The 26,761-nt window shown below is 35.5% G+C and overlaps 2 protein-coding genes across 3 annotated transcripts; one reads left to right on the top strand and one right to left on the bottom strand.

The window, feature by feature from the left end:
- Positions 1 to 5,927: 5,927 nt before the first annotated feature.
- LOC109033294 (uncharacterized) lies at positions 5,928 to 13,870 on the bottom strand. Its single transcript, XM_019045857.2, has 2 exons — positions 13,636 to 13,870; positions 5,928 to 12,309 (listed from the first exon to the last, which is right to left on the bottom strand). Exon 2 carries the CDS (start codon positions 12,240 to 12,242, stop codon positions 11,031 to 11,033), a length of 1,212 nt encoding a protein of 403 aa, XP_018901402.1. The 5' UTR covers positions 12,243 to 12,309; positions 13,636 to 13,870; the 3' UTR covers positions 5,928 to 11,030.
- A 247-nt stretch (positions 13,871 to 14,117) lies between these two features.
- Positions 14,118 to 26,292, top strand: LOC140225776 (uncharacterized). 2 transcript variants are annotated; one of them, XM_072305687.1, is made up of 10 exons: positions 14,118 to 14,289; positions 15,540 to 15,634; positions 16,633 to 16,772; positions 17,922 to 17,997; positions 19,003 to 19,161; positions 20,384 to 20,614; positions 21,076 to 21,409; positions 22,096 to 22,350; positions 23,420 to 23,639; positions 24,223 to 26,292. In XM_072305687.1, the coding sequence occupies exons 1-10, from the start codon at positions 14,133 to 14,135 to the stop codon at positions 24,281 to 24,283; spliced, it is 1,728 nt and encodes a 575-aa protein (XP_072161788.1). In that variant the 5' UTR covers positions 14,118 to 14,132; the 3' UTR covers positions 24,284 to 26,292. The 2 variants fall into 2 exon arrangements, with proteins under 2 accessions (XP_072161788.1, XP_072161787.1); XM_072305686.1 differs by having other exon boundaries at positions 22,093 to 22,350.
- The last annotated feature ends 469 nt before the right edge of the window (positions 26,293 to 26,761 follow it).

Raw genomic sequence — 26,761 nt, 5'->3', positions numbered from 1 at the left:
CAAACACAGTGCGGTCATTGCGGTCAGCGTGAAACGGATAGCGCCTACAAGAGTGCATGAATACTTCACGCATTGCGCCAAACACAATGCGGTCAGCGTGAAACGCATAGCGCCTGCAAGACTGCGTGAATACTTCACGTATTGCGTCCAACACGGTGCGGTCTGCGCGGCGCGCGGTGGCGAAAGTTAAAATCATTGAACCACATTTATGTTTGTTCTTTCATAATTTGTTCGTTCTTTTCTTGTGAATGGAAGGCCTTGTCCACACAGAGATAGGTTTACGGATAACTTAACTTTCGCGCAAAGTTCCGTGAATTTTTGTTAGTATTGACAGGGCTCCCACAAGAAATGTGTTCAACACGAGTAAATGCGTCTTATGCACCCCTCCCCCGCTGGTACGTTCATTTGATGGTTTTTATCGAGTTTCAAAACGAATGAGAAGGGGGCGGCAAAATATAGGCGGCCCATGGGCGGCAAGTAGGTGGATCCGGCCCTGTACGCCCCCCCCCGCCTTGGATCCGCCTATGCTTTCGAGCTCCTCTTTGGAGCTACAGGCAAATCCAACATATACACCTGGAAGGTCTATATTTTAGCGTCTCCTATAGACCTTTGACGATGGTCTGCATATTAGGGACGAAGTCGCTGTGTTTAAACAACTACACACACTGCAAGAAATACGAGAGTTGGAGGGGTGTAATGTAACACCATTTACTGCAACTTCCTAGTTAATGTTGGGACTATTTCCTTCTTTCCCTCGTTATTTCTCAATAATTTCCCCCTCTACCCCTTCTCTCCTGTTTCTTTGGAGGAGCTGCCGCGTGTTGATTATTTTATTGTTTTAAAAGGAGAACTTGGGTTTGGGAAAAATGTAAACTAAAATTTTGCCAAAAAAAAAAAAAAAAATTTAACGTTATTTTCAACACGAACAAAAAATATATTCCAAAGTCAGCAAACGAGACAGTTAGGAGAACAGAAATTGGGTCATGGTGAAGAGGGGAAGTCTATACCTGGATTGACTAAATCCAAAGAGTGCTGAAGGAGAGAAGGGGGGGGGGGGGGCTTCGTGCGTACACGAGACCATTTTTTTCCAGGCCGAGGAATTACGCTTAACCCGCTGATTCCGGATGACTTTATCACGTATAGCCTCTTACAGACCGCGAGAATTGCCAATTTTCACACGTAAACCCCAGATTATTCTACTGGTTCGGTAGCAAGAATTCGAAAACTCCCCTAGAATCCGCAACACGGATCAAAGTGATATAAATTCACGAGTAAAGAAGGTGCTCAATGGCTTGAATGCTAATGAAGGCGGACGGATTGGTTAGATTTCGTGCGATAAATCTTTTCGACCAATCTCCTGACCCACATCTCGAGCGGGGTTTCAGTCTTAAATTTATGAATTTCTTTCGGGGAACTAAAAAAGTAAATCTACTTTAATGACCGATCCAAAGCTCTCCCTGGACACGAATGTCGTTCCTCGCGACCCACGGTCATTCACATTATCTAGTGCGCCGGTAGTGGTGGCGTAATTACTTCATTGAACCCCTTCGCAAGATTGCTTCACATTACCGCTTACCCTGGTTTCGCTTCACTTTCGGGTGGGAACCTCCCCATGAAAATCAAGTGACTGATCTCAATTAGATACAGGATTAACGGATTCCGTCATCATAACTCATACAAACGATGAAAATTTCAACAGTCATATCCGAGTGGTGGAATAACATTTCCGCCGAAAGTTCCACCCTCGAAAAACGAGAACCGTTCACTCGCGGATTAATCATTAGGGCTTTTGCTTTTGATTTTCACAGGTGCCTGTACAGTGGACTCTCGATAATTCGAAAACCTCCTTGATTTCCTTTCCTCAAAGGAAAGTCTGGTTCCCTTGAAAATCTCTCCATAATTCGAAGAAAATCAATGTATTTTTCTCCCCTCATTATTTCGAAATTTTTAAGCTGGCGTGGCCCTCTATAATTCGAAATTGCGATGGAAATTCTCTCTGTAATTCGAAGTGTGGGAAGTAAGTATGGTCCTCCCTCTATAATTCGAAATAAGAATTAAGACGGTACATTCCGAATGGAATTCCTTTGATTCGAACTCTCTTTACTTCGAAACCTCGCTAATTCGAAGAAAAAGGCCGATTCCCTTCAATTTCGAATTATAGAGAGTTCACTGTATAGAAGAAGAAGCACTCTTGTCTCCATACTGAAATTTGTTTAACTAATTATAAAATAATTTTTTTAAACTTTAATGAGTACCAGTACAAAACTGAGGGGGAAGAGTGTCTAGCTTAGGCAGTTTGCATTGGAATATTAACTTGGAACTTCTCAGCTTTGTTTTTCCCGCGAAATGGTGTGGACCCAGCACCATTTCTCCACCTTGTTACATATTGAACCAATCGATATCAATATAATCTCACCTATGTGATCTATCGAATTTATACGATCTATAAAAACCACCGAGTGAACGTGCCGGTGGGGGGAGGAGTGTATGAGACGCGTTTACTCGTGTTGGGCACATTTTTTGTGGAAGCCCTGTCAACACTAACAAAAGTTCACGGAACTTTGCGCGAAAGTTCAGTTCCGTATAAGCCCATCCCTGTTTGGACAAGGCCTTCTATTTATATCAAACGAACGAAAAAATTATGAAATAGAATGCAAATATAAATGTGGTTAATAATTTTAACTTCCGCCGCCGCGCCGACCGCACTGCGTTGGGCGCAATGCGTGAAGTATTCATGCAGTCTTGTAGGCGCTATGCGTTTCATGCCGACTTGCTGCTGACCGCCGTGTGTTGGACGCAATGCGTGAAGTATTTATGCAGTCTTGTAGGCGCTATGCGTTTCATGCCGACCGCCGCGCCGATGGCTTCTCCTTTTCATCCCAGTCCTCGTCATCATTGATCTCTGCGCCGCTCCGCCCCAGGTCAAATTGCGAGTTTAGTTTCTCTCTTAACTCGACTAATTAGAGGTACTGTCTCATGTATCACCGAAAGACGACAAAATCAGAAATTACCATTCTATTACTCTCAAAAAATAAGAGATTTTGTCGCCTTTTCTCGTTGTAATTTATTTTCTGAATCCGATTTTTTTCTCTTTTTATTTTATACCTATAATCAAAAAGATTGCAAAATTTGCCGCCCCCTACATTTTGCCGCCATGGGCCGCGGCCCACGTGGCCAATCCCTTAATCCGGCCCTGGTCGGGATACAACTATTCGTGTTCTCAGGATGACCGTGTTGCACACACAAAATATTGAAGGCGTTCTGGCTTTTTCGAGCACAGCGCAACTTAGGTATGACTGCGGTTGTTGGTTCTCGCGGGTTTCCTATGTCTATGTTGCATTTACAATCAAGTTTACCGTGTGAAATATTTGAAAGGATGAGTCGTGTAGCGCTATAGGACTGCGTAGCAAAATAGTGCAATTTGCAGAAATGAATCGGTCATTCTCAAAAAGATTCAAGTGCTAAAGTGCTATATATATATGTATTTGTAGTACTCTCTTAATTTTATTTAATCCGTTTCGAGACTTTCACATAGTTTTATTGGATTGAATTTTCGAGGACGAGGGAGTAAAAGTTTGTTCTTTCAGCCAAACATGTCTCTGTTGTTGAGATTTGAGTAAATTTTCTTAGTACCTAATGTAATCCTTAGTAAGTAAGTTATCATCGTATTTTATGAAAAGAAGGTTTAAATGAAAGTTTCCTTGCAAATTACGGCTTCACGTACTAACAATTTTACATTAAATTGGGGGGGGGGGGGCTGCTAAAATTGATGAGTAGGCTATTCAGAATTCGCCGACTCGCATGAGTAGAATTTCCTACTTATATGAGTAGAAATCCTACTCATATCACTAGAATATTTTTCTCACAAGAGTAGAAAAGTTCAACTCATATGAATTCAATTTTTTTCATTTTTCAGAAGTGGTGTTTTTAACTAGGAGACGCCGACATAGTAGGTAAATTTGAAAAATAAGAACATTATGTCCTTATAATTTTTTTGATGCGGTGACTAGTTTCTGAGATATCGAACACGGTAGTTTCAACGCTGAACTCATGTGAGTTGAAATCTCTAGTCACATGAGTTGGAATCTCTAGTCATATGAGTCGGCGAAAAGTGAATAGAGAAATTCTGCTCACATGAGTTAAATTCTATTCATATAAGTTGAAATTCTATTCATATGAGTTGAAATTCTATTCATATGAATTGAAATTCTATTCATATGACTTTGATTTTCTACTCATTTGTACTAACCATTTTTAGCAGGGGGGGGGGGGGGGTTATGTTGAAATAAGTCCGTTTATTCTCAAAAATACTTAGGCGACAATACGTCGGTTTCTTTTTTCAGTTTTTTCTCCCTTCAAATTGTAGGAACATTTCTGAAACAACCATGATCCGTTTTGAAATTGCAATCTTCTTACACGTTTAATGCTCTGAACTCCGCGAGATTTAGAATAGGTTAGGATTAGAACAACTTTTTCCTGTTTTTCTTGAATTCTTATTTCTGGAATTTAAGTTTTTAAAAATTACTGATTCGAATGTCATCGGCACTTCGTAATTTGCAGGAATGACATCCGCGATGCCTTCGTGAAAATATTTTTATTAGAAAATTTGCACCATTTGGCATCGCTGCCGTGATGCAAGATGGCTAATTCGAACTTCAAGGATTTCACATGGTAAACACGACAATGAGTGCAACATAGAAAACCCTCGAGAACTAATAACCGCAGTCACACGTTGCGCTGTGCTTAGGAAAGCCAGAACGCCTGCAATATTTTGTGTAGGCAACACGGACGTCCTGAGAACACGAATAGTTGTATCCAGACCTGGCCATTGAAAAAGCCGGAGTGCATCCGATTGTTCCCACTTGTGACAAATCCTGCCGCTCATTGCTTTATACTGCATGGTTGCACGAAGATAGGGCGGACTGAGCATTTAATCGGTTTGAAAAAAAGAGATAATTAAATTAATAATTTCATAAATAAAATGGAGCCCGTTCAATGTTCAAGCGGCAATACTTGCCTGACTTTATCGGCAATTACACACTATTTGGTCTTCCTTTGAATCGTCTCATTTAATTTCCTTGGAAATATGTAAAAATTGTATCCTCTCCATTATTTACTATCTTCCGTATGTGCTATAGCATTGCCGAATAGTGTAATTTGTAGGACCATCATAGGCAAAAAAGAGCGGAATCACGACCTATCGTGATAATCACTGTTCGCTGAGTGACAAGTTTCCTTAAGTTAAAAAATTTCCTAACTTTTCAGATATTTTCAACATAAAATACCCGAGAAATCCTCAGCCTGGCTTTTCAGTGTTTTTTGGCATAGTTTATGATATATATGAGGCTAGATTTGTATATTATCATGGTTAATTCTTGTCTATTTTTTGGTTTATTGTTGTGCTCATGCAAGTTGAACGAATTATTTTTCTCAGACAAGAGCACTCATGTGTCTTAAAATCACAGAAAGCTGCAAGTCATAAAATATTCCTTAGCAATTACTCTCATTGCTTAATCATATCAAATTTTTTGCAAAGTATCATTCATGACTAAATTTTGAGTTGTAATTTTCCAGCATAAATATACATAAAGAAAAATAAAGAAAAAATAACAATAAATAATACAAATTCATAAAAATAAAAAAAAAGGAAATGATAAAATTATTTAAAAACATTGCCTTCGATAAAGCACTAATTAAGTTTATTGAGTGTCTTAATAAGATTAGAATCCAGTTCTATTGCCTGATAAAAACTGTCTGTAAAGTAGGAACATAAGAGTCGAATATTAAAAAAAGAAATCAAATTTGAATTGCTATGGTCTTGTTTCCTCTATTGGAGACAGTGAAAGGAAAACAGAGGGGCAAAGAGTGAGAAAAATTGTCAAAATGTTAAAGGGGTAAGGTGTAGGTATAAAAATAACCCAAAGAAATTTTGATTTTAAATCATTTATTCTTGTATTTTTCAGCCATAAATCTAAGAAATTCAGTACAAAATGTTATCATCTACATGGAAAAAAATTGAAAAATGATTGAAAATAATATCAATGCAATGAAAAACATGTCATGCAAGAACGTACATACTAATGTACCAGGAAAAGTGCAACAAAGAGAAGAGTTCAAGGCCAGAAAACCCGATTTCTAACATCTTATTCAGCCAATAATACAATAATGCCTCCCGTTAATTCATAGATCAGAACCATTCCTGAACAATTTTTACAGATGTTTTTGGTTTGGTAAATGCATAAACAGGAAATTCTCAGTATGAGAATAAAATTGACATTGTAATTGTTGCCTGTTTTGCTACCTCCTATTTATGATGGATGCAAGCATCCTTTAAAGTCGCAAATCCATTGAGTGCTGAGGAAAATATCTAAGAAAATGAAAATTTAATGTTTCTCTTAAAATCACTAATTATCTAAATAAATTAGTGATTGACAGAAGTCCATCAAATTTGGCTCACATAAATACTGATGAACATGAGAGACTAACAAACCTGATGGACTCAGGTGGGGGCACGAAATGAGGACAAACAGGCTGTCAACTAGGTGCCGACAGACTCAGGTATGAAACAAACGTTACACATCAGGTAAACTACCAGTACTATATATCTCCTTTATGAAATATGTAACCGTTCTTGGACTATGACTTTTTTTTTAAAAAAACGAAATTGAGAGGGTACGATTTTTGGATGAAGTAAAATAAACTACATGCTGTCTCAATTAATAGAATAAAAATTCAACTTACTGGCTCACAATAAGAGTCTCATTAAAGCCTGCATCACAATTTGAATTATATGAGATGATGCAGTTAAGAGTCAGATACACTTAAGAAGTCAAGCCTTAAATCAAAACCTTCTGACGGCTGTGGAATTTGCACCCAAAAAGTGAAGAATTCAGTCCATGTAATATCATTACTCATGTGCTGAAGAGACATACCCATGTAAATACAAATTATGATATTTTTTGGACGCTCATCATTACCAATTTTACATTATCCCATTAATGCAACACCTACACAAACTAATGTTGATGTAGAACTTGGAAAAAAACGAATTTTTCGCCCCTGCCTGCGCTGACAGCCAAGTAAGAACTCAGTATTTTGTGAAATGGACCACTGGACAAGGTGTGAATTTAATCATAATGATATTTGTTTTCTCATCAAAATTTTGTACAATGAAAATTACTAAAGGCAATTCCTCACAAAGACATTGAGGTTTTTGATGCATGAATGCAAACTTCTCACTCATAAAAGAACCTTAGTCTACTTGAGTTTCATCGCACATTGAAGGTCACCGTTTCAGCCTTTATAATATAAGAATATGACAACCTCAATACCAGCGCTTACACTCAGGTACTCTATGTTGTTCACACATTAATTAACACAAGGTGGAGCAGGAACACTGTTTATTGAGAAGCCTGCCAAAATCGTTGAGGTGCGCTTCATTCGATTCAAGCAGACTCTGATTTATCATGTAAGCGAAAAATTCAAATTTTTTGGAACCGATGCATTGATTTCAGTACTATTTTTTGGCAAAAATTGTGTTCTACATGAAATTTTTACAGGGACAAGTGTATTAGAATGTTTAAATTTGTATCTTGTCTGGTGGTCCATTTCATGTAGCTGGCTACAGATTTTATCTTTTCACTTCTTCTGGCTTTTAATTTAAGCTGTGTTTAATTTAACCTGACAATGATATACACTTTGTGAGTAAAATGGTAAATACCTATACTTAGCACACTTTACAAATTAAAAACCAACAAATAAAAAAAAAAAAAACAATATTGATAAGTTGACTTTAATTATGCATTCTAAACAGTAAGAGAAACTAAACAAGGTCTGTGGATTTTTTCCGTAATGGCTTCGATTAACAGAAAAAAGAAGCACAAATTATGAATAGCCATTGAAAGTGGAACAAGAAAACCAAACAATCATTTAGGGAAGAATTCATGAAAAAAATAAAGTTCAATAATAGAGTAGGGGGCAACCATTGGAAACTCCCGAGTTTCATTCATAATTTTGAGATTTTGAAATAAAATATAAAAATCGCCAACAACTGTGAACAGTAACATTCCTATGAATTGATCAGGAACACTACGGAAATTTTAAGTGTTCTTTCAAATGTATTGAACTCATTTCAATTTATGCGATTTTTTTACAAGGACTCTTGCGAAGAGAGTGGGTTCTCAACTTAAGACTGATGAAACACCTGTTTGCTTTTAGAAGTTAAGATTTGCTATTATTGAAGAAAAAGTGAGAGAAAATTTCCATGATATTGAGCTGTTGTTAACAGTTTGTAAGATGGATATTTCGAGAATTAGTTTCCAGTTACTGCCACTTACTCCATGCCAATTTTCAGAACAGTGCAAAACTAACCATTTGGAAACATCTCCTTGCGAGAGAGAGAGAGAGAGAGAGAGAGAGAGAGAAAAAGAAAATAATTAGAGTAAGAATCAAGATTATTACGTTTCTTTTTGAACCGTAAAAGACAGCACCTTCATAAACACCTATTCTGTTTATCGGTTACTTTTTTTCATTTGAAATGACTAGAGGGAGGCTGAATAAAAAACAACAGATTGAATGAGCCATTCAAAGGCTGATGAAATTGAGATGCTGAGAAAATAAACCACAGAGACAGCAGTAATTACACTCTATTTTGTAAGTAGGAAAAGCAAAATAGGCAACATTCTGAACTACATTTTATGTCTGAATGGAGCGATTGGTTTTAAACAAGGCAACAGACATCTGAGGCAATTTTTCAGAAGCCGAAAAAAACTGGTTTCTTTCCCGCCAGAAAGTTAACAATGAGTCAATTTGTTCTGCGGTTATGGAAAGTCCACATAGAATACAACTCAACAAAAATTAAAACTTTTCTGAGATGCCTACTGCAGCATGTTTTAGAAGAAGTATTCATTTTAAAAATTGTGGGAAAGTAAGAGAAAAAAACGAGAGGGGAGAGAGTGAAAGAAAAAAAAGATTAATCGGAGAAAAAAGAAAATTTCTTCCTTGAATTGCAAAAAATTCTGCGTTTCAGTTACGGTAAATTACTCCAATGTTAATTAGAGTATTTTTCATTTGGATGCAGTTGATTGACCGCATCAGCTCTACATTTGATAAATTAAGACTTGGAGAGATTTAACATAAGCCTAGATAAAAAATAGAAGGGAAATCCGATTTGATTTCATAAAAAAAATTTAAATTTCAGATGATTTTTTCTAATGCTTATAAGCTACAGTTTTAAAAATCAGTTCAATCCTAAAAAAATTCAGTTCTTTCCTACCTTCGAAAATAAAAGATGAGATTTAATAAAATATGAACAGCTTGTTATTAAGGCTGAGATACTTTTCATAATGGGGTGGAGGAAAAAATGGAGAGCTGAGGGAAAGAGTCAACATTGCATTGAAGTTTGGAATGAAACAGAATGACACATAAGTCAAGTAAAAAGCGAATATGTTTTTATGCTAGCGGTAATTACAGCACTTGGATGAGTTCCCACCTTAAAGAAAATTATCTTGTTAAAATAAATTTAGTTCCGATTTACTATTATGAGTATTTGTCTGCCTTCCCGGCTTAATATTTCTATTCATCTAAAGTTCACACACCTTGGATTAGTCCCTGGAAATGTCTAGTTCACAGTAATACTGGTATTTGAACTGATTCAGTTTTTCTAAATGCAATTGTGACTTTTTCCCTGACAAAGCACATGATTAATCCTCTTTAAAATGTTAGACTTTAACCATCTACTTAAGATGATTTAAAAAGAGAGCTTGCCACACATTGAGACAAAACAAAAAGAAGAATAAAAACTTCATCCTATCTTCCTCCTGCTTTCATCAGTATTTAAAGATACATTTACTTCACAACTCTCCTGAAATTAAATTTCTTTTCATTGAAGATTAAATGCCTGCATACTAGGGTGGCCCAATTATACACGGCAAAATTTATTTTGCTAATTTTTTAGGTCTTACCCCCTAGAACTGATCCATTTGATCAAAAAACACTCTCTGCCAAGTTTCAGCCAAATTGGATAATATTAACCTGTGCCTACAGAGCCATCTTTTTTACATTGAAAAACACTTTTTTTCAGAAAAATCCAGTTCCTCGAAAATGTGTAATTTCTAGAAAAAAATCTGAGGTCATATTCGACTTTAGCAGGAAAAAGTGAGTGGAAAAAGTTGTGTTGGACACCTTAAAAATTTTTTTTACCCCTCGTTACAGCGGTGAAACAACTGAAGCATCTAGAAAGCACTAACAAAGGGTAAAATGACAGTGATAAATCTCAAATAATTACAAAGGTCTGCATCCGAAAACAAAGCTCAACATATGGTAGGTGTTAATCATGTACTTTCTTATGCTGAGTCCGAAAATGCTATCCATTTTCCTCTATTCCATCAGGATTTTCCGGAAAATCGATTTTCTTGTAAAACAGAAGGTTTTTGGGGGAAAACTCAATTTTCAGGAAAAGAACCCCAACATGTGACGGATGTTTTTTTCGTGTTCTTTAACGCTGAGTCCGAAATGACGACAAAGTTGCTGCATTAAATCGGAATTTTCCGGAATAACGAGGGGTAAAAAAAAAATTTTTTAAGGTGTCCAACACAACTTACCCTACTCAATTTTTCCTCCTAAAGCTGATGACCTCAGATTTTTTTCTAGAAATTACATTTTCGAGGAAATGGATTTTTCTGAAAAAAACTGTTTTTCAATGTAAAAAAGATGGTTCTGTCGGCACGGGTTAATATTATCCGATTTGGCTGAAACTTGGCAGAGAGTGTTTTTTAATCAAATGGATCAGTTCTAGGGGGTAAGACCAAAAAAATTCCGACATTGCCAAATTTGGGCCTCCCTAATGCATACTGCTTCATCAGAATGATGTAGTTTCATAAAATATTTCTTTAATTCATGATTAAATTTCACAAATGGATTCTTAAGGTAAAAGAAACAAACTGTTCAACAGTTGAATTAAGAGGAGTAACAGCTATGGTTATACTGCAGTATTAAGTAGTGACAAAATCCCACTAGTAAGAATGTAGCACTTAACTTTTAGGAGTAAACGTACGATTATGCACCCTTTTATGTTGAACTAAGTTACATTGTCTGGCAAATTTTCTTAAACAAATATTACACTGAAGAAGACCATCAGAGGAATGAGAGACCTTATGTAAATCTAATTCACTTTCTTGTGAAAACCTTTTCGAGCAAATATGACAAACATAATTCCGCTCGAAATAATGCTTGAGCCTATGCTGGTCTAGGCTCAACTGCCAGGAGAACTTTTTGGAGCAGATGTCACACTGAAGTAGCTTGCTACGTTTATTTTTTTTCGTGTGAGTTTCCAAATGTGCAAGGAGGCTTTTGTCATTGAGAAAAATTTTATGACAAGTGTCGCATTCGAATATGACATTGCAACTATGATACGCTTTTAAGTGATTATAAAGGAATATTTTCTCGATAAAATGCTTGCCACAAATTTCGCAGGAGACAGTAGACTGAGGAGAATCATCCGACTCTTCACCATCAGACTCAACAGAAGCATCTGACAAACTGGATTTTTTCTCTGCAGCTTTTCTCTGCGAGTGAGTATGCAAATGAGCAATTAAACTAGATTTGCTCAAAAAGATCTTTCGGCAGGTGTCACACTCAAAAATAATATTACAATGATGGAATTCTTTCAAGTGATTATAGAGGAACATACGTTCATGAAAGGTTTTTTTGCAAATTTGACATGATAAAGAGACATTATTAGCTTCAGTCTGATCTTCACTTTCATTTGAGATATCTTCTGCGCTCTCCTTATAACTATCTACCCACTCGGAATCTTGTAACAAGTCCCCACATTGGGAATTTGTTTCTTCTTCCATGTTAAAGCTGGGCTCCAACTTGACATATTCGGATGGCATCGCATCAAGCAGAAATGGTTCCTGCTCATTGCTACAATTGTCATCGACTGAACTCCCCACCCAATCCGCAAAGCCATTATTAAAATCAAAGTCATTCATTCTTAAAGAGTCTCGTTCTGATTCTTCCTCAAGAGTCTCCATATCAATACTGTCACTATCCCAAATACCTAATGGTTCCTCTTTGATGAGTGGCCCGAGATCATAGGCAAATTCATCACTACTTACATTATTTTTTTTCCACGCATGGTCCTTCAAAATCAGATCGGTATCATCGTCACGGTCGAGAAATCCTTTCAAAGAGTCTCCACACACATTGGCAAAATTTATATTTTCTTTTACAAGCTCCATAATTGTTGTCGATTCCTCCTTCTATGGGTTTCAATTACATTACTCAACTTGATGGTATCAATCTTTCCTGCAAAAAAAAAAAAAAAAAAAAAAAAAAAAAAATTAAAAAAGAAAATTAGGAGAACTACCAGTCAGGCGTGCAGAAAATTCACAAGCTCACCCTGTGGCTTTCTATATTTGTCTTGAAGGCTTTCCACAATATTCCCTCCAATATAAAAAATAATTACCTCTTTGCTTTATTTTATTTGCTTCTATGGTGAAATGAATACTTAGAAAATCGAGCTGCTTAGGGTGCTCTTATTGACCGCAAATATCATTGATCTCCACACAGATCAAAACAAAATCACGCAAAACTTATAACTCTTAAGTGAAAAAAATTTGTCTCCTTTTCCTAGTAAGTACATAAGGCCTTCCGACATCATTAAGCAAACGTCTGGACTGGAGAAACGTATCAGAATGAAGTGTAAACCGGCTAAATTTGTGTTTAAAAGTCAATTTGAATGTTTTTTTTTTATTATGTATGTAAATGAACATGTACATACCTGCGCTTATAAAGAAATACAGAGAGGGATTAATATTTATTAATAAAATAGTAAATAAAGTCTACGCATAAAAATGAAAAGAAAAATTTTCTCATGGGCTGAAACCACAACTTGGGGTGTCTTTTGAGAGAAAGAATCCTACATTGGTGGCCTCTGAAATGTTATCATGCGAATAGGAGGGTATCTATTTGCCTGTACTTATGTCAGATCCATATGATACCCAAGAATTTTCTGTTAACTTGCTTTAAATGGCTCACCAATAGTAACATCATTTGCTATTATTATTACTTAATGGATTCAGTTATCATAAACAGTAAACAACTAAGAGTAGAGTCCCACAAGTGGAATATGTAATTGCATCTGATCCAACTTTTGCCTGGTCAACTGTCATGTGGCTTTGTAAAATTCCAACAATTACACACATTACAATTTGGATAAATCAAGATTCTTCCCCATATACTAATCAAGACTGAATTGTTTGGGCGGAGAATATCATACTTGGGCGAATTGATAAGATTAAGCTATCTCATCAGATGGCTTTTCAGTATTGGATCATGACTGCCATCACTTAAGTTGAAATGATTACAACGCATTAACATCAGTTTCATTTCCTGACTCTTTGCAACGAGAGGCCCATCATTATTAGCATTAATAAAGTTCGTAACCAGTGACATGCAAGGGTCACCCATTGTTTACTACAGTTGACAGGATGAACTTAGTTGATAATTTCGTCAGAAGTGGGGTCAAGAAGACATAAAATAATTGACAGAAATAATTGAACGTTTCAGCACGAATTGAGAGATTTAATAACACTAAAAACTATGGCAAGTTTTGTAAAAACAGCAACCTACTGTTGTCTTAGACCACACGGCGGATCAGCCGATGAACGTAAAACAAGCGGAGAAGAACATCACATTTTAGAGTTGAAGTGTTTTAGATTGAGAGTTGACGTTTTTGCTACACTTCAAAACTGAAATCTCAAGATTTACAGGACAAAAATAATTAAATGCACACACGCGGCGGATAAGCAGGCAGCAAGAACACCGTCGCCGTCCGTCGAAGTCGAACAATTTTCCAAATTCTAACCTAAAAAATTTAGATAAGGAAAAAAGCCATTACTGCCAACTGTAAAGGAAGTGCTCTAGTGCTCTGCCGGGATTCGTGACTTAATTATTTGCGTCTTTTAAAGCAGGATCAGAAACTTTTATGAATAATTCATAAGAAGTTAGAAAAAATCTAATAATTAAACGGATATGTCTTTGAAGGGATGAAAAAAGTATTAATTTCAATATTTTCTGAGACATTCAGATGATGATAATTGGGTACTTTGAAGTCTTTGAAGTTATCGATGGTACAAACATTAAACCGGTTGCGCTACAACAATTACAACCACAATATAACCAACCATCATTTCATACCAATTTGTAAACAAAAGTGGAAATGTTCCTTGTCTCCTGTCAAAATCATGTGGAAATGTCATAAATGTGGGAAACCAGTGTATTTTGGTAAGAATATTATTTCCTTGTCTGAATTTTTGTACCTCTTCTCATTCCTGAAGAATCAACTGTTATCTCATCCTGCGAGGTAGGGTCTCTTCATCAAAAGTGGAACTCAAAATTCAACTTCGTGAAGTGAAGGTTACCGGTTTTTTTTACTTTACTTCTCAATTTTCTGCGAATTTGATCGAAGTCCAAGGACAGGTTATTTGTTTATGATCTACCTCATGAAGCCACTTTTTAATTTTGGTGTTGAGCTAATGATTGCTGGCTATGGTTCATGAAGTGCCATGTATCATGAAAGGAAGGGAATCTGGGTAAGCACTAATTTCCTGCGAACATTCCAAAGCTTATAGTGGAATTACTACATCATTTTCATGGAAAAATTAATTTAACACAGTTTAGATTCCTTCCCATCTTCAAATTTTATTCGTGAGGTAGCTTAAATCCTGCGCAGTAAAATAAATTTCAGTTTGTTCAAAGGTAAATTATTCGAAAGTCATTTTAAAATTAAATGCCATTCGAAAACATTAGGTACTGCTGACCAAGGGTTTTAGTCCAAGGTTTGTGGATATGATAATTACTCTATTTAATCAATGAACACCATGTCGGGAAATCAAACTCTCATTTTCATTTTTTAATACTATCAGATGGTACTATTCAGTTACCTTTTGCTACATATTAGATGCTCCAGTACCTATGTATAGTCACTCAAGTATCATAATTATGAATATTTGCCGAAGTTTTACCCGACAGTTGTTTTCACTTAGGTCATATATCGAGGGTGAAATTATCAGAACACGTATCTCGGTTTATGATGTCGCAGACATCCTTTCATCTATTATTTTTCAGATGGAAAACTACTGAACACCCATTCTTGAAAACTTTCTTGATTTTTCCTCTCTGTAGAAAGAAGAATCTGCAAAAATTACAAGGAAACACATTGGTTTGTTTTCCTTAACAAAAATAAGCGGGGAACGGAGAATTTTAAACACTTTAAACGAGATACGTTGTCTGGTAGTTTCGCCATCGATATTTCTGCAACCCTCCAGAGGATTGCTTCACTGTTGCTTTGCTATGTAGCTCATGTACCAGATTAAGTAAGTATATTTAAATTTTGAGCACCCCTATCATTCAACAAATTACTGTTCAATTTTGATTTCAGTTGTTGTCTCTCGAGTACTTGTAAATCATCTTTATGTAAAACTTTTACGACATTCTTTTTAAAATCATGGGTAATTTTTCCTTATTTTTTGCAGCGGAAAGGAAACAATCACTTGGATACAACTGGCATCCAGAATGTCTTAGATGTGAGGAATGTGGGAAGCGTTTAAACCCAGGACAGCATGCTGAGGTAAATTTTCCATCTATTTTTTGTCGTACAGAAGGAGTCAGAGCTCAAGGGATTGCAGGCAGGGGTGTCATACCACATGACAAAGCAGTCAGGTTTTGTAATAAAACGTAAATATTCAACATGGGTTCAAATGTGGGAAGTTGCTAATTTTTCAGAACTATCTGGCAACAGTGTCACATGATTTCCTTTAAATTAAGCTATTGTCCCTCATCCCTACAGTTAAGTTCAATTCTTTTCTACAACGGAAAAAATTCAGTTGAAATGAGTTTTCAAGTGTGACAGGCTCAGCAAAATGGCTGAAATATTGCATCAGTTGCCTCTATCAGAATAATTACACTGAACCCAGAGCAAATTAGAAGAACATCACAGTCTATTCATGAAACTTGACATACCCAGTTTGAGAAGTTCCAACTTCCAGGCGAATCTTTTTTTCAAGTCATTATGCCCTGTTTCAAAGATCTAACTTCTAGCTCTAAAATTGGACGTATTTCTATCAAACAGAACTAAGCGCCATAGGGGGAGGAAGGTAGAGGGGGGCTTGGATTGGCGGCGGAAACGGGCGTCCTGCTCGTTCCGTCCTATACTCGCAATGCTTTTCCATGGCGCTTAGTTCCGTTTGACAGAACGCGCTATACAGGATTCTAAATTCCTCAAAAGGAACTCAATTTGGCGCTTAGTTCTGTTTCACAGAAATACATCCAATTATAATTTGGATTGTTCAAAATTGCTCAAAAACTTTGTTTTTTTTGCATAACAGCCGATTTAATTTGATTGAAAATAAGCAAAACCTGAATTTTTGAATGTAAATAAAAGTCCATTAATTCATTCTTATCTGTTAAAAAATTGATTTCAGAGGATAGATTTAAGGGCATTAAATTATTCCTAAGTTTCAACTAATTGAGTGTTCTGATCTTGAGTACCCGTCATCCCTTGCTGCTCAGGTTTCTGTAAGGATATTTTCAGAACCTGCCTTTTTAACCGTGTGGTTTTTTTTTCAGCATAAAGGAGTGCCATACTGTCATGTGCCATGCTATGGAGCCTTATTTGGGCCTCAGTTGTTCGGTCATGGAACCAGAGTTGAGTCGCATACTAGCTTCGGAAAAGTTGAAAATAAAGCTGCCACACCAAATATGCCAAGGTAGACATTTCTCTTTCGTGAATTTTTGTGTTCAAAGCTAATAACAGAGCTGTCGCATGATCCAAGAATGGCCTTGTAAACAGGTGTCTCTCAAGTAAACTCTTTCCAGAAATGCAAGCTTGAAGCTTGAAAGCTTAGCTATGATAGCTCAAGCTATGAAAGCTTGAACCAGTATTCGTGACTCATAAAAGTTGTAGCAGTAGAAGTAATGGTTTCCTTCAGCATAAAACTTATGACATCTGAGTCAGTGGAAAAGTGCTTAGCATGTTTGAAACGGGCACACTATTTTTCTCTTTCTTTCCATCATTGCAGGTGATGACCCATAGTTTCAACCAACATCAATGCAATGTAAAATAGCTGCCAAAGGAATCGCATTAATAACAATTTCATTAAAAAACTGCAAAATTCCTTTCTTGAAACGGTGATTTTCTGAACCCAGGGCAAAACAACCAAAAATTTTGTCCTAAGACTTTCATTTCTTTAATATTCATCAGAGCTCGACCATTACCAGCTCTATGCCAACAACAACAAGGGCTTCAACTTTGTATGTTGCCTTGGACCCTCAATGGTGCACCAACAGTAGTTTTCATGCTCTAAATGATGAATATTCAGCCCATCTGCTAAAGATCGGAAAGACAAAATTCTCTCCTCCATAAAGTCTCATTGCTTTTAATGTGAAAATAACTATGTTTTTGCAATTAGACATTATTTTATGTTTGCACCTCTTAGAACCCACAAGAGGCCCATACAAAATTCCTATTTTTTTTTTTTTTTTTTTTTTTTGAAAATTTTTTGTGATATTTATATTTCATAGGAAGGTAATGAGACAACTGCACCTGAAAATTTCGAACACAATTGCCACCTTATCCTGAACAAGATTTTTTCCTGTAAACTTCATGTCATTAAGCAGTATATCAAGTTTTGTACAAGGGAGCCACAATTTTATTACATTTTGCAATAAAGACCTGCTATTACTGGCTCATCTGTAAAAACACCCATCTGCACTGGGAAACTACCGGCACATGTGTCGTTTCTACAATAGACGAGAAGTAGTAGTTCCTTATTGCAAAATATGGTTCAATTAATGTTCTGTGTTGTGTTTACATCATTCCTGGAATGCTATTCAACTTCACATTTCTCTCATTCTAGGGCGCATTTGGAAACAAAACTAAAACTTTTCAATCAATATTATGATGGAAGAAGCGGAGAAATTAGGAGCAGGGAGGTGAGTGCTGTTTTATTTCTGTTCTCTAAAGAATTCATTTTCTATCAAAATTGGATCAGGCAAAAAATGTATGACAAGAATCAATTAAAAACGGTTCTGACATGTACTTAGCACAGAAAAATCTGAAAAAAGGGATGAAACCAAGCTATCAAGCTGTGACCGGATCTTATTTTATGACACTGCAGAATGTACAATCAGCATCCTACTAATGATAAATGCACAGATAATCTTGGTCTTGGTGATTTCTCTACCGAATGTTGTTTAATGATATGGGTCATCATTGAATTTTTAAATTTTTTTTCAATATGTATTTAAACATTTCTGAACAACTTTTTGGAAAATTTTTTATCAGAGTTGCATCTGAAACAGATTTGCAACATTTTATGAAACTGGGAAAAGTATAAAATGCAGATTAGTTAATCAAGCATATCACTCAATTAAAAGACATTATTGAAAATCAACCTCATATAATAATCAGTGCTCGCAGTGCTTGAAGAGCACGTGGAATAAATTGTTGTCAAAGATTTGATGGCATCATCTCTCTTTGAATTTTACCTTTGTTTAACTGGCTTATCAGCCTTTTTCAAGTAATTGCATAAGTTTCATTCTAAACCCATCAAAATCTCCGCAATCCCAGGTTTAAGTTTAAATGACTATTTCGAATTCAACTGGTACTAAAATTTGTCAAAATAACTCAGTCAACCCGATTAAGTTGATTATTAATCTTCCAAAATATTTTCAAGAAAATTTCTTCTTGCCTAATTTTTTCCTATTAAAATTCAGGATCTCCTTCTTTACTGAGCAATGTCCATATATATAGTCAAGGTGCAAATAGTTCCTTTTTACTATTTATGAGTGTGGAAACCCAGTAGTCTCCTCTGAGTAGCCAACTGAATCTTTCAGCACAATTACCATATTTACTACACAGGTAGTCTTTAAATCATGATAACATTTCTGTGTTCTGATTGCTTGAAATAATAACATTATTGATTTTTGATTTTTCAGGTTAATGGCAGGCTGGTTTTAGAGGGGACATTACGCATTTACTGGGGAGTCGTTAGCATGATCCACCTGAAAGAAGATGATGATCAGCGAACAGTTGTTACCATAAGAAAAAGGAACTCAGTACGCAGTGGGATCTATAATGGTTATGATGTAAATTCGGTGCGTGAACTTTAAAGAAACCTGCAATTTTGAGACGTTTTCCCATTTTCCCTCGGGCATTTCTGCAAACTTCTCTCTTTTTCTAATGAATTTGTTCAGAATGACCATTCTGAGACCATCTCAGAGGAGACCCTAGCCTCCAAACGTTTTTGTGTAATGATATCAGACACACGGATTTTCTTTATTTATTCGATGTTTTCCTCTTTTATACCTTAGAGATTAATAGTCCTTAAAATAATTAAACAAGGTGTTAAAATAGTGCTGATTCCACACCATTTGAACACCTTGTTAATTAAAGTTCAGGCCACAGTATTAGTGATTTTTTCTCGTTCATAATAATTATATTCGCATGCAACCTGTCCAAAAATTCCCCTTATCCTCAAGTAATGATAGTACCTGAATCAGGGGTGCAGAAAGAATTTTTGTTTTAATCTTTTGGGATCCTAGGATTTGCTTCTCTAACAAACTTTCATTTCTAGAAATTCTTGCAGGAAGGTAAAAAGGTTAAAGATTAACAAATGTATATTCTAATATAAAATTCAATAAAAATATAGCAAATCATAGGTGTGTACGGCTTAATGGCAAACTAATCTCAACCAAGACGATTCGAAAATTACATGTCCTTTCTCAACTTGAACAAAAACTATAGGTAAAAAATTTAAAACGAGAAAATGAGCACGCAGCTGACCAAGGTAGGAATCAGTGTAATTTGAAAATTAGAGCAAAGATGGACAGAAGGTGGAGATTTATCATTGAATGTACTTTAAATGTGCAATTTTGGTGGTTAAAATCTAAAATTTGAATTAGTGCAGTTTCAGATATTCATCCATGATCCCTCTCAAGAGGTTCTTCTTTTTTTTTGCAAAAACGTAGGCTCATCACACTTGCAACAATTTTTTCAAATTTTTCTCTGTATCACAATACAAATGGACGTATCTCTGTCAAACGGAACTATGTGCATTATGACGTGAGCCCTGTTATGCATATATTCTTATGGGTCTCAGGGTTCATGTCTTAATGCACATAGTTCCGTTTGACAGAAATACGTCCAAATGTAGAAGGTGGGAAGAAAATTCATATAAAACCAAAATATACAAATTAAATTAATATTCAAATATATTTCAAAAGATTGCAGGATGCAGTTTTCTAGCTGCTTTATTATTGTTTAATCCCTCCTTTTTTTGGCGTCTATCAACAATGATTTTCTCATTTCTTTGATCAGGAAGTCTCTAAAAATTCAAATCATGCTGAGCCACAAGCTCCAGAAGAAAATTCTTCAACAGTCAATCATGCTGCCACTGATGTAGTGGACGAAGCTGTGAATAATGCAGTTGATAACTCAGTTGACAACTCAGTTGACAAGTCTGCTGATAGTGAATGTAAATCTGTCACATTGCCATCAAAGCTGGATATCAAACAGATTAACTGGGATGAACTTGATGAACTTTTGCAGGTATGTTTCTTCAAATTTTTTCTTGTGCAGTTCCGCTCTTCTTGATGAAGAGACTTGATCTCCCTCAGTTGAATCTTTAGAATTGCTCCTCTACCTACTCAGTGACTGTTAAAAGGAGAAAAAACCTTAATGCTGTAAACTCAAAATGGTGCTGTTGAACAGTTTGTTTTTAATTCATTCTCTAAAAGTGCATTAAAAAAAAAGGATGCCTACAATTATTTATTTATTATTTTATCAAATATTATTCGGAGCAAAAGACTTCCTAAGTCAGCGAAAGTCCAACACTCTCTCAAGCAGACAAATATTGCACTGACAGATTTGGTCAGAATCTCAAATCACAGAAATGAGAATTAACAAAAAATGGTTTTGGTCTATAGAATGATATGCAGTTATTTAAGTCACTGTCTAAGTTCTCGTTAACATTTTTTACCATTCTATGATCTTTTTTCTTATAATCTCAGGTGGAACGGCAGACGGAAGATGGTGATAAACTATACCAAACAATGCCTTCACCTTTACCAAGTAAGATTAGCAGTTTGAAACAGGGAGAGAGCAACACTAATGGTAATGGAACAGATGATCTGAACAAATCATCTGAAACTACACCATTGTCTGATGAACACAAGAGCAGCGACAGGTATTCAAAGAATTTTGAAGACGACATTGGAGATACAGCATTAGATTCGAATGAAACACCAGTCTCTCAGGAAAATTTTAATACCCTCACAGACTCAAGTGATGAAGAAGACATGAATGAATCAAATCAAGAGGTTCACTCTGTTCGTCCAATACGAGGTGAATTTAATTTTTTTGTCCGAATTTTTTATGATGATGTAGGTATTTGATTTTTTTCCTTTTAACGCCCGGCAATGGTTCAGAATCTTCTACCCATCTATCTCTAATTTTTTTTTTTTTTTTTTTTCATAGTTTGTGTAGCCTTGAAACATCCTTGATTCAAAAATTTTTCTTCAAGACCTGGAAAGCGCTTGAATTTCACTCTTCACCATTTGGTCAGTTGTGCTAGTCATAGAATTGTAGTTTCATGGTTCAAGCTCATAAATTAGCGGAAAGTAATGAAATTAAAAAGAACTCTTAATGCAGCAATAGGGCTGAGCACAAAGAAAGGATTGTCATCACTGTGGGCTAAAATTAACTTTCTTTTTTATACAATTGAATGAAGCCCCCTTACAGAGCGGTTACTCATAACGAATACATACTTGCTTGGGTTCACATAACCACTGATACTCAATCTTTTACTAGTGCATCAATTTGTCGTGGATGAGTCCTCGCCTTATGTCTTCTTTTAAACCTCATACAAAAAAGCTCAATAGGCTGTATGTGAGACACTTCAGTCATAATGGCTTTACCATTCACACTGCAATTCTGTACTAAAAATTTACTGATTTTTGCTGAAATCAGCTTTTACAGTCTTCTTGGCGGTCATTTATCTGTCTCACTGTAAATTTTGCCTTTTCCAGCAGGTTCTACAGCAATTCGTAGGAGACCTGGTCGTAGACGGGCTGGGTTCCGTGCAAAACTGAAACGCAGGTGTTCAATCAATGGCCATTTTTATAACCGTGAAACTAGTTTTTTCACACCTCCTTTTGGTAGTCAGATGTCTGTCTGGGTTACATCACTCGTCTCAACCCAAGAAGTCATCAATTTGATGTTAGACAAGTATAAAGTTGACAGCAAGCCACATAACTTTGCTTTATTTGTAGTCCGAGACAATGGAGGTATGTTGGTGTTGATGCTTTCCAGTATTCTGTAGCATTATGTTTCGAGGCTTCCAGAAATGTTTTTGAAATACTACATAATCAAAAATTCAAGCCATTAGGGCCCCTGTTTGTGTAGAATGGAGTTTTTTAATGTGTCTAATGTAGCGTATGTAGTAATTGTCTTAAGTGTAAACAATAAGCAACAGTGATTAGTAGTTGAAAAGTGCAGAGATTGAGGCTCCCATAATTTCACCTAGAGGAGACCGATATGGTAAGGTTTCATGTGCAATCCAATTCAAGAAGATTATGGTTTTTTTTATGAGCAGGAAATCAGAAAGCATGCATTGGAAAATATTAATATCTTAGTAAGGAGTCTTTTTCAATAATATTCTTTGAACGAATCGTAGTCTATGTGAAATTTTGATGAAAAACGAAAACATACGTCTTAATGCTTAAATTTTTCCCTTGTCTATTAGTCTAATGGCTTGAAGAAATATATAATGGCTCTGCTTAGAGGAGCTAAATGAAACTATTTCACAACGTGTCTCCCGATTTGTTTCCAAATAGAAAATTTAAAAAAAAAAGATTTAAAATGAAAAAATTTGTCATGTCAATGCTCTTGCCTGAGAAAGAACAATAAATGATGTAAGGTAAATTAACCATGGAAAATGGACTTGCTTCTATGTTCAACAAATCATTAGAGTTTGGTCTTACCAAAAGTCAACCCTCGTTTAATGTTCGAACTTAAAAATCTTTCATGAGATTTTCAGCACATTGAAAAAAATTTTTCACTGTAAACAACTGTAAAATTAGCTACGCAATAGACGGGACTCGATCAGGCATAACCTCTTTGTAAACCTCTGTGGAGTTACCATTATATGAATGGCTACCATAGCCATTTCAAATTTGTTACTAATGCTAAATGATTTGAATGTAAATCAAATTTTTCACCAAAAATATTCTCTCCTGATTTTACGAAAGTAAATTTCTTCTCTCTTCTGATCGTCCTATACATCTGTTGAAGAGCAGTCTAAAGAGAGACATTTTTTTGGGGTTTAAATTTCATGTATTTTGTTTCTTTCCGCAGAACAAAGAAGGCTGAAAGATGATGAATACCCTTTACTGGTTCGTGTAATGCTAGGCCCTCATGAAGAAGTAGCAAAGTTATACCTGATGGACGCACATACCACTGATGAAATAAGTTGCGATGTTGCTCAGTTCTTAAATTTAAGTTCTGTTGAATGCACAGCAATTCTTGCAAGATATTATGCAGAGGAAAAAAGGGAAATTGCTAAAATTGAAGCCAAGTACGTACATAAGGATATATATGACATATTTTCTTCTACCAGTTTACTGAATCTAATCCCCACTGAAGAAGACCTAGCTTTTTTACCAAACCCACCCTGTGTCATGACTTTTATTTTTTTGAGTATCATGGAAGCATGTCTATCGCGGAGGTAAAGGAGAAGCTTTATGACCATTTGAGAGTTGTCAATTTTCTCTGAATAAAATGTGTCTTTTCGAGGAAAATTATGCATTTTTTTCTTGAAACTTTCAGATACTGTAGATTGAATCAAGAACAAAATTGTCTAAAAAATTGGAAGAAGATTTACTTTTCCATTAAATAGGTATTTTATTGAAGGAAATTTGGCAACGCCTGAAGGTTCATAGAAAGCGTTTCCCTAGCGTGGCAGCTAATGAGTGTTCAAAAAATAAACCCTAAAAATCCTGTATCTATCTTGGGAAAAAAAAAGAAGCTATAATTAAGCATGTTTGCATATTATGTAAGGCGCCAGTTACTGGCATGTTTTACAGTTTATGACTTTGTTTCATTTTCTAATTTCTTCTTAGGCAATTTTTCAAGGAAACTTATTTTGATTTTTATTTCAGATTTGCAGAAATGAAACGGCGCATGAAGCAGAGGATGTCTCAGTTGAAAGTTCGATTGTAACAGCATCGTTAGGAGCAGTAATGCCAAGATCAGTTCATTTCATCCAGCACTTTGGAATCCAATGCCGTTCAAAGTTCACGAAAATCTTTCTGATTCCCACCGTGGAATCTCAAGGAGCATCGCTAACATGGAACGAAATTTACCTCATTGAAGAGTAGGATGGTTTCTGAGCTTTTCCTTAGTTTAAGGTTTAAATTCTAGAAAACTTATTTATTTATTCAGTCGATACTTAAAAACAAGTGGGCAGCTAAGGGCTCACTTGTATGTTATCATGACAAAAAAATTTTAAAATGCTCATTTCCATTCACTTCTTACATTCTCTCTCCCTTCCATTCAAAAAGTTGTGTCCTAAACCTCGGATCATCTGTTGAAGAGCTGATGAAACCTAGTATACATGAGAGTCATTCACCGAATCCTGTGGCAAAGGACGCAGTAAATACTCCTTTCAAAATTGAGTTGTTTGAAAAAGTGGAGGGTCAAAATAATAAACTCCCATTAAAGAATAATGAAGATTGACGCTGCTTGTTTACTTCCACTGATTTCCATGTAAATCAGACAAATTTTACATAATATGAAAACTAAAAAATCTCTGTAATTGGTAAGCAAAACTAATATTTTTTAATCCATTGCTCTCTTCATGTTTCCTCTAGAAATAATTTTAATCAAATCACATTCCAAAAGGGAGATTTTAAAAGTGTTCCACACATTTAAACATTAACTGAAGCTTGCTGTAAATGTTAAGTCATATCGCCAACATAAATCCCATAAAATACTTCTCTTCATAATCATAAAATCAGATTCTAGTCACAGAGGCAATAATATGAGAAGCTTTTGTTTTGCCATAATATTTAACTTTATAAAAATTTCAGTGCTCAAACGTTTCATTGTTGTTCTTATCAACCTAGTAATGACACATTCAAGCAAATTTATTAAAAAACTTTATATAACATGCTAATATGATTACTTTCTGATGTAAAAAACACCAGTTTTTCTGTATTACTAATTCTTTTTGTGTCCCAACTAAAAACATTATAGATGTCTAGACTGCAAGCTTCATTTCTGCGATATGTAACGCTTTTTGCCGAAATAGGTAATTCGGTACATTCATTGATCAGTTGTTTTTTAATGTTTTAGACTTATTTTTTAGGTTCTGTTTGTATTTATGCTTCCAAAAAGAAAATCAATCATTTTTCAAGCTGGGAAGAGTCAGTCGAAAAAAGGGCTTTTTTGTGCCCTTTTTTGGGGGACCGCGGGATTTTGTTCAAATGGGCCAAAACGAAACCTTATGATTTGACAATCTTCCACTGAAAGTTTTAGCTTAAGTTCAAAACTCGTTTTAGCAATAAAGTGCTGAAAAGTGTGTCCTTTTTACTCATGGCAGTAAACTGCAAGAGAGGAGCAGTTCATCTAAAAAAATTGATGAACCGTGGAAAAAATAGGACATTTTTAAGGGAAAATACACAATTTACCAAATTTTCACATCTGTTGGTTGAGGAAAAAAAGCGAATGCTAGAGAATTCTCCAGAAGAAGGGGAAAGGCTGCAAATCATTCTTGGTCTTGGGCAACAATATGTTACATTTACCCCTTGTAGAAGTTAAAATTTCATAAAACGGGTGCCAAAAAATCTTCACTATGTATTGTTCAATGGTGTAATGATAAATTTTATGACTCATTCCGTTTCTTGTGAATGAACATCATTTCATTGCAAGTTTAGACTGGCAGTCAGATGCCTATTTTATTCCTCTCCTCATATATTTTCATATAATAAATCCCTATCTTTTTTTACTCTTTTTGAATGATAATTTTATAATTTTTTATCTCAGTTTCTATTTTACCAAATTTTTTGTAGTGCTGTGTATTTAATGGTTTAAGTGCATTATTTTTTTATTTATGTAATGTTTCTTTGTGCTATTTTTTATGCTTAACCAGTTTTTTTTAAAAAAAAGAAAAACCACCATTTTAACAAATGAATTGATTGCATATAGAATAAAATTAAATTTTCAATCAATTCCTATTCTTTTTCTTCACTCTCAATCAAGTAACATATTGGCAAGAAAATGTCAAGTGCTTTCATCCTTCTTTTATTCCGTCAACGTTTGTAATAACTAATGATGAAACTGCACCATGCGCGTCTCAGTTTGCGGCAGTGCAGACTTCCTTTCTCGATTTATGTTTTACATGGAAAACTAAAACGTCGTTTCTTGAAAACTTTTGTGGCTTTTCTTCATTGCGTGTAAGGAATATTCTGTGCAAGTTTGAGCCATGATGTTGTTTTGATCTTCTTTTACAAAATGAAATAGGAGATTTTGAAACACTTCAACTGAGATACGCATTTTTTCAGTTTCAACGTTTATACATATTTTCGCAGCATTAAGTAATAAGTTTCAATGAAATCCAGAAAATAATGTTATATTGTCTACTCACTAGAAATTACGAATCCACCTAACAGACTTCAACATTTCTGCTCTCATTTTATT

Source organism: Bemisia tabaci, unplaced genomic scaffold, assembly GCF_918797505.1.
Source record: "Bemisia tabaci unplaced genomic scaffold, PGI_BMITA_v3".
NCBI lineage: Eukaryota > Metazoa > Arthropoda > Insecta > Hemiptera > Aleyrodidae > Bemisia > Bemisia tabaci.
The sequence above is the reverse complement of the archived record's forward strand: the minus strand, read 5'-3'. Positions and strand labels throughout refer to the sequence as shown.

Bases quoted from the DNA above. Each gene is read 5' to 3' on its own strand.
- LOC109033294 (XM_019045857.2), bottom strand. From the start codon at position 12,242: ATGGAGCTTGTAAAAGAAAATATAAATTTTGCCAATGTGTGTGGAGAC.
- LOC140225776 (XM_072305686.1), top strand. From the start codon at position 14,133: ATGGTACAAACATTAAACCGGTTGCGCTACAACAATTACAACCACAAT. The intron at 16,773-17,921 runs GTAGACATTTCT...CTCTCATTCTAG, and splicing joins GCCACACCAAATATGCCAAG to GGCGCATTTGGAAACAAAAC. The intron at 17,998-19,002 runs GTGAGTGCTGTT...TTGATTTTTCAG, and splicing joins GAGAAATTAGGAGCAGGGAG to GTTAATGGCAGGCTGGTTTT.